This window comes from Branchiostoma lanceolatum, chromosome 12 (assembly GCF_035083965.1).
Source record: "Branchiostoma lanceolatum isolate klBraLanc5 chromosome 12, klBraLanc5.hap2, whole genome shotgun sequence".
NCBI classification, from domain to species: Eukaryota; Metazoa; Chordata; class Leptocardii; order Amphioxiformes; family Branchiostomatidae; genus Branchiostoma; species Branchiostoma lanceolatum.
This window is the reverse complement of record NC_089733.1, coordinates 2,069,783-2,078,320: the sequence shown is the minus strand read 5'-3', so window position 1 is coordinate 2,078,320 and position 8,538 is coordinate 2,069,783. Positions and strand designations below refer to the sequence as shown.

At 42.7% G+C, this 8,538-nt stretch overlaps 1 protein-coding gene across 1 annotated transcript; it reads left to right on the top strand.

The window, feature by feature from the left end:
* The first annotated feature begins 5,129 nt into the window (after positions 1 to 5,129).
* Positions 5,130 to 8,184, top strand: LOC136446016 (uncharacterized). The gene has a single exon (XM_066444284.1). It carries the CDS (start codon positions 6,069 to 6,071, stop codon positions 7,185 to 7,187), a length of 1,119 nt encoding a protein of 372 aa, XP_066300381.1. The 5' UTR covers positions 5,130 to 6,068; the 3' UTR covers positions 7,188 to 8,184.
* Positions 8,185 to 8,538: the final 354 nt, after the last annotated feature.

Sequence of the window (8,538 nt, the reverse complement as noted above, 5' to 3'; positions counted from 1 at the left end):
CTCAACCCTTCCAAGTGCATGGTAATGCTGATATGCTTCACGCGAAACCCCCCTTCCCCACCTGTATTGACTATTAAATCATCAACACTTCAAGTCGTACAGTTCGCTAAGATCCTGGGGGTGATCTTCCAAGCGAACCTGAAATGGGACGTCCACGTCAACATGATGGTAAACAAGGGGAGCCGCAGACTGTACTTGTTGCGGGTACTTAAGAGACATGGCCTTGACACTACGGACTTAACACTAGTTTTCGTTGGCTTTATACGACCAACTCTGGAATATGCATGCCCTGTGTGGCACCCAGGTATTACTAATGCCCAGTCTCGAGCGATTGAGAATGTACAAAGAAGAGCTTGTCGTATAATTCTCGGCCCCAACTTTGTTAGCTACAGCATGTCACTGAATCAATTGTCACTACCATCTCTATGTAACAGACGACACGAACTATGTGCTAAGTTTGCTACTTCCTTGTTAAGCTCCACGACGTTCTCCAATTGGTTGCCTCCAAACCGTGTGAGTCTCCATGGCAAGAACCTTAGGTCTAAATACCAGTTAACGCAATTCAAATGTAGAACAGGTAGATATAGAAAAACTACTCTACCGTACCTGGTTGACCTTCTCAATGACAAAGCACTTAGTAAGTAGATATTTTAAATTGAGTCTTGTTAATTAAGATATGTGATGTTTTAATGTAGGTATATCTGTTTGATTTTAAACTGATTGTAAGACATACCTCAGTTCAGCTGATAGGCTGCCTTTGTATGTTTGTGTCATGAAATGACAAGAATAAACCATTCATATATATTTATTGCCTCCCCCTGCTCTGTTGTGGTAGCTTCGTGACGGGCGGTCCGCAGCTCCTTGCACACATAACATCGCGTATTCCTAATCGACTTGTCTGAAACAAGACAAATACTTGAATTGAATAGAAAATAATAAAGCTGCACAATAAGAACAGTAACGTTTCATTTCATACAAGTGATAGGCACAGATTTTACCTAGTCACAGATTTGATTGACAATGAGCAGAAGTCTAATTGAGATATGGGTACAATTTCAGGAAACATGCACAACAGTCATGAATGATTTTGCTGTAAGCAATGTGAGCAGGCAAACGTACCTGTGTGATTTTAAGCTCCGACCATTCCAGAAGAAAGGGGTCATTGCGATGGGCTTCAAAAGGTCACCGACCCGACTTTCTAGGTATCCCTTGTAGACGCCGATCTTCGTCATGGTTGATGGAAGATTGACCACGTTCTTATCTGGCATTTTTTGTTTCGCTCTCCTTGTATAGCATCAATGTGTAACTTCACCGTCAGATCTTTGCTACATTTTCTGGTTAGTTGTGACATGACAGATTGGACATTTGGTGGATGTGTTGATTAGTTTTGGGCGACAACTAGTTCACTTCAGATGCCTGGATACGATTTCCATGGAAACAATATCTGCTCTGAAAGTGTATTTGTTCACGCCTTGTGTTGGTTGATCTGAGATGTTCAGTGGGGGCGGGACAGTCAGGCCAGGTGCATCGTTTCGGCTTTGCGGTGGCTTTCACCGCAATTGGGGACCCAGCACATGCCCAAAACGACACAGAGAATCAGGGACACCCTGCGCTGGGAAAGTTAAACTTCCTGCAAATTGGTTTGTCCTTGATGGCTTAGCAGATGGATATATGTAACCAGTTTGCGGCTTGGTAGGGTTGGGCCCTGGAATGATTTGTAGTGGTGGTGGGAACTACTCTTGCCAAGGATGGTGTCTTCCTTATCCTCAACCTTGCATGAAAAGAAAAAGAAAAGAAGAACTGAACAATATAAAACTAGTCGACCTTCTAATGCCTACGAATGATTCTTCCTTTGCTATTACAATATGCTTCCATTGTGGCTAGTGCACACTTTATATACATAGGAAAACACCTACCTAACAATACAGCGCAGGTTTTTCTTACTATCAAGAGCTTGGCATAAGTCAAATTGTTACTTGTGGAAGGAATGAAATACTGTACGGTGTAGAGCAGGACCAGGTGCTGGCATTATGAAAATTTGATGGAGGAATCATACATGTAAGAACAAGATAATTGCTGTTGATGACATTGTCTGCTGTAAATATTGAAATGTTTGCAGTACTTTTTCTACTGTTTTACAGGTTAGTTTATGTTGTACTGTTTTACTGATTAGTTAATTTTGTACTGTTTTACTGGTTAGTTTAGTTTCTACTGGTTCAGATGTGCAGATCTCAGTCAAGGGATTGATTGAAAAGGTCAGATTTTCCACGGCTTCCAGCAGTTCCAGCTTGAGCTCGTCATCTGACATATCATAAGGGTTTTTGTCAATGAAGTTTGCTAGTGTGTCAGCAAAACATATGAGGCTGATTAAATGTTTTTTGTTTGTACAAGCAACTTGAGCCAGATGCCTTTTGGACATTTGCGTGATAATTGTGACAAATAGCAATTGTTGCAAGTTTCTGTTGAGCCAGGAACTTTCTTATTACAGTTATTACACCTGAGGTATCTGGACATGATTTCCAAGGAGATGATATTTTCTCGATATTTTCTCCGCCGAGTTCTCGTGTTGGTTTATCTGGGATGGGAAGGTCTTGCATTTCATTGACTGTTGTGTCAGGCGTCGTTGAGATGTACTTTCTGCCATTGTACGTCTTAACACGAACATTGAGGTGGTAGCAATGACCTTCCTCCAAAGGCAGTTTCTCAGGTTCCTATACGACAAACCGGATGGAACCGGTTTCATCAGACCCAAAGCTGTAATGTCATTAACTCACATTTTAATTGTCAACTGGTGATAGATATGTGTCGAAATTAGCGCCCTGGTACCTGAAAAGATAGTGGGCAACTAATATTTTAAGTTGGGTTTCCTACAAGAGATATTTTGAGCTTATGAACTCTCATGTAAAAGGTGTAGGTTTTGGCATGTAGTGTTAACCTTTTTTATAGAAAATTGGTTCTCCGCAGTGCAAAGTTTACCGTACTTGAGATGATACAGTACATATTTTTGTCAGTTCAGTTCATCCTCTTTTTAGAGGTGACACAAGTGTTTCCACAAGTTCCTGTCGCACATGACAGATCGAAGTTCCTCATCTTCAAGGCCAACATCCTCTTCGATTACTTTCTTTAGTGTCAACGACGGTCGACCACGCCTACGCCTACATATTTAAATTTCAATCAAAATACACTTAACTCATAACTTTTCAGGTTTCTTTACCTGCATAGGTGCCCTGCTGCTTCCAACGCCTCGTGTACCGTGAGCATGGCTGGAAAACGCCTCATCTTTGACGTGGATTCCGTCCCTTCCTGTATAAACAGGATTCTGAAACTGTCTCAATTGTTTGGGGTGATTTACGTAATACGTTTGGTGGAAAATGAGACTTTCTTGATGCAGGCCTTTATAATGTTGTAATTGTGCTGTATCTTTTCTACCCCTGTGCCTTCAGGGGTCAGTTGTGAGAAGGATATCCTGTCCTGCGACTTCTGCCCTGTGCTTTTCATTGCAGATGCTGTATCTGAGCATTCAAACAAATGCTCAAAGATGACCACTCCCTACACGATCTCGTCCCCCCTGTAGATCCGCAGCCACTGGTCGGTCACTCAGGAACAAACATAACATCTCCATCCCCCCAGCTAGAACCAAAAGACTACAGGACTCTTTCCTACATAAGGCAATCAGTTTGTACAACAATCAGTAGCGCCCAATGTGCAATAACGCTTGGATGTATATACTGATATACATGTATTTGATATATTGTATTTAGTATATAGGTGTTTTCTATTTTATTGTGTATATATAGTGTCTGACCAACAGAGGCCATGTAAATATCATCGCCATTCAGGCATGTTATTTTGTCTGTAAGTTGTGATATTTTTAATAAAGAATTGAAAGAATTGAATTGAATAGTGTAACCGATCGTTGTTAAAAGCTGTTGCAATACTTCCTCCTAATTGTTATCTTTGTTGTACTTGGAAAGTAAAAGTGACCGAAATGCATGTAGCTTTTTATGGTTATGAGTCAATGTTGGAGGAGGAAATGGCATCCAATTATACATATCTGTGGTATCATATTGCAGTTTATCACATTCGCATTGAAGGCCAACTACCCACCTTCGGCTTTCATTAGCATTCCTTCGTTGACTCGTACTTACAGTTTGGTGAAGCGGACCCGTACGCTCTTGCTGTGACGCGCCGACATTAGACGTCTTCAGTCACCGGGACCAGGGCCTGACGTGGTTAGGTAGAAGAATCAGCTGGACTTTATCCATTCCCTTCAAGTAGGATGTTGTAAGAAGGTAAACAATCTTATTACCTGTTGCTTGTGGGTCTGCAGAATCCTTTCACTTGGACACGGTCTTGTATCGGAACAGAACTAGAACCCTAACTGAACTAAGCGTGCACGCTCTAACTACGTATAATAACAACTTGTCGGAACTTGTCATAACACTGGAATCTTCTGGAACTTGAACATCCGGGGCCTTGTTCAGGGTCTTGACCCCTTAAATAACCTGGCTACAATGTCTTCAGGTGATTGACTAAATGGCCGTGGGGGTGGACTTGAACGTGAATGCATCCCATTTGATTCTGAGTGATCTGATATTTACAAATACTCATGGTGTAACAGTGGCCAGTTTCCTCTTTTTTCTGTATGTTTACTTGATATATGTAATTATGTATCAAACGATCTGAAAACCCTGTGTTATCGTAACAATAACACAATTAGCAATGTCAACGTGTCAATGAACTATACCTGTCTGCTAGAGTTAATGTACATAACTACAGACTTAACATTCCCAAGATTTATGGAGAAATGAAATTTCGACATCTTCAATTGAATATGAACTAAATAAATTCTGTAGGTAGATCCTTTGCTCACATCTTAGCAATTTATACACTAATCTTCCTGAAGTCCGCCTACATTAGATACCATTTTATCAATACAGGAACAATACAATTAAATCAAATACAGGAAGAACGAAAACAATTGTTAGACAGTAAATAATACAAAACTAGAGTTCCACGACCTCATACCTTCGCCAAATGATTTTAACCATTGTGATTGACGTATTAGGAGTGTTTCTCATCAATTATAAATCATACCAGTTGATTGTCTTAAAAAATGACATGTCCAAAGTATGAGCTGAACAAAGTATGAGCTTAACAAAGAAGGTTATGGTAATATTGATAATCAATTATGCAAATGAGGCCCTTATTAGCATAATTTGATTCAACGATGTTTACATTCACATATCTTCCCGATGCCACAAAAAAAGTATTAAATGCATGAAATTTCCGTCATTTACCAGTATGGAATTATAGTAGTTTCTCATTTAAGTATGCAAATTAGGCCCACATTTGCATATTTTCTATCTTCAACATTCCTCTCTTCCTCAGTTACAATTTGAATAGTCATATCATGGCACAAAGCAGATTTCTAAAGTTGCCTCATTAATTATGCAAATTAGAATCTGATTGCATAGTTCATACCAATTAATATTTCTCTCTTCCTCAGTTACATATGTCACATGTTTCCTATCATGGAATTTGGCGGATGTATAAACTCCTCATTAATTATGCAAATTGATTTGCATAAAAAGTATCTAATCATGTACATCATCACTTAAAGGCACACTATGTAAGATTTTGGCGCAAAAATTGAAATTATTATATTCTTGCGAATAAATCTTAATGTGAATGACAGGTACTGACATGTACAACCCCTTTTCAGCATATTTTCTTCATTATTTCGTCTATTTTTGGTGTTTGTGAACTGTGCAAAAACAAAACAAAAACTCCCGGACACCACCTCAACAGTAGTTGTAAACAAGATCCCATGCACTGGAGGACCCCTATGGTGGTCTAATCACTTAGCCACACTTTACTCTGCCAGATGTCATGAAGCTCCTCTTCTTTGGAAACACTCAGATCCATCAAAGTTGTTTTGTCAGGCTATTAAGGTGTATTCAATAACAACTCTAAATGAATGCATACAGCGCTAGAAATCCGGTGGACTTAGGCCGGTGATTAACCTGCGTCCTTTGAACAAATGTTTATACATCCCCAAGTTCAAAATGGAAAATTTATGTTTAGTTAAGGAGCTAGTTCGCCCAGGAGACTATTTTTGCAAAATAGATTTGACCGATGCACATTTTACGGTTGCAATACACCCTAGTCATCACAAATACCTTTCTTTTGCGTGGAAGAACAAGTTCTACTCCTTTGTTTGTTTACCTTTTGGCGTTTCCACGGCGCCCAGGGTGTTTACGAAGATATTGAAAGTAATTGTGTCCCATTTGAGGCGAAAGGGTATAAGATTGATTGTATATTTGGATGATATGTTAGTTATGGCAGGTGACAGTGCACGCTGTAGACAAGATGCCTTGACAACGAGAGACTTCTTAGTCCATGTAGGCTTTATTCCTAATGCAGGGAAATCAATCCTTGTTCCTACGCAAAGAATTATATGTTTGGGTTCAGGACTGGACTCAAAATATATGTATCTGTTCTTACCAGACGATAAGTTACAAGATTTGACTCAATTAGCAGAGTTAGTACTGCAAGCAGACCGTTTGACAGCTAGGGAGCTAGCGAGTGTTATTGGGAAGTTTCAAGCCGCTTCCGTGTCAGTGCTCCTGGGACCGTTGCATTTCCGTGGCCTACAAATGCTCCTGATTGCGTCCTTGCAGCAAACGAGCAGACGCTGGCAGGCGCAAGTGGTGTTGACGGACGATGCTCGCCGCGACCTACGCTGGTGGAGAGACAACCTTCCACACTTCAATCATCGTCCAATTCATTGTCCGGAGAGCGATGTGGTGGTAGAGAGCGACGCCTCGCTGCGGGGCTGGGGCGCTTTCTCAAACGGTTCCAGCACGGGAGGAGAGTGGTCCTCACTGGAAGGACATCGTCACATCAACCAACTCGAGATGTTGGCGGCCACGTTAGCGGTAAAGTCCTTTTGCAAGGACAGAACCAACGTTTCAGTCCGGATAAAATCCGACAATTCGACGGTAGTGTCGTACATCAACCGCCGAGGCGGCACGAGGTCTCCAGCCCTGTCGACCCTTGCTCTCGAGCTGTGGAGCTACTGCGTGGAGAGAAGTCTGCTTTTGTCCGCCGAGTTTGTACCGGGTCTCGACAACGGGAGAGCGGACCACAGATCGGGGAACTTCACTCGATCGACGGAATGGTAGCTGTCCCACGAGGTCTTTCAGGCCATTCTCATGAGGTACCCAGGACTCCGTTCGGCGGATGTAGTGGACCTCTTTGCATCACGACTGAACAAGAAGTTCCCCAGTTACGTCTCCTGGGAGCCCGACCCAGGGTCGGTGGGGACAGATGCATTCGCCCTGGATTGGGGGCAATGGAAAGTGTTGTACGCGTTTACTCCTTTCAACTTGATCGGCCGAGTGTTGTTGAAAGTCCAGATGGACAAAGTCAGAGTGCATCTGATTGCACCAGTTTGGGACACGGCCACGTGGTACCCTATGTTACTCGAGATGTGCGTGCAAGCACCGTTACGGTTACCGAGGCATCAGAGCCTTCTCACGCAGCCAACGGACGGATCGCCGCATCCTCTGGGCAGCACGCTCAGGCTAGCCGTGTGGGCTGTCTCCGGCGTCAATATCGACAGTACAAGTTTTCGGAGGAGGTTACGAAGGTCTTACTTGCCTCCTGGAGGCCTTAGACCACCAGTCTTTACGCGTCCGCATGGCGAAGATGGGCACGCTGGTGCGGTGCAAGGAGATTGGATCCCATTTCTGCACCTTTAGGCAAGGTACTGCAGTTTCTGAAGCACATGTTCAACAAGGGGTTACAGTACCGTACACTGAATGTTTACCGTTCGGCTATTTCCTCAGCCCACGTTACAGTAGAGGGCAGTCCCTTGGGGGCACACCCACTAGTGACTCGTTTTATGAAGGGCATTTTTGAGTTACGACCTCCGGTACCAAAGCATACGTTTATTTGGGATGTGGCAGTAGTGTTAAAGCTTCTTAAGCGATGGTCACCGGCTAAATGCCTTAGTTTGAAGCAGTTGACCCTCAAGGTAGTGATGCTGGTGGCTTTGACATCAGCAGGGCGGGAGCAGTCTTTGGCGTTAATAGATACCGCCCACATGGAATCCGTCAGGGATGGTTTGTCGTTCGGGATTTACAAAGTCACGAAGACGTCCCGACCGAATCAACCTTCACATTCTGTTGTGTTGTGTTCCCTGACTCCTTGTAGTGCTCTGTTGACTACGATTGATGACTAGGAAACACTGGATGAGCGGACTAAGATTTAATCTACAAACTTCTAGCTCTGTACATGTGATGGTGGAGTGATACAAAAGTAGGTCATGTGATGTGACTGAGAGTGATTCGTCCAAGGCCCCCTATGGCATGCTGGGCCTTGCCTGATGAGATTATCTGGCCATGTAACATCCCTCTTTCTTTAAGTAGAACAGTCTCTGGCTGGATTGTTTCTAGAGTCCTTGTCCAGCTCTTTTTCTTATGCTTGATCTCTACTTCTATTGAGTATGTATATTTTTGCTTGTTAGAAAAA

Excerpts from the sequence above, each read along its gene's own strand:
- LOC136446016 (XM_066444284.1), top strand. The coding sequence starts at position 6,069 with ATGGAAAATTTATGTTTAGTTAAGGAGCTAGTTCGCCCAGGAGACTAT.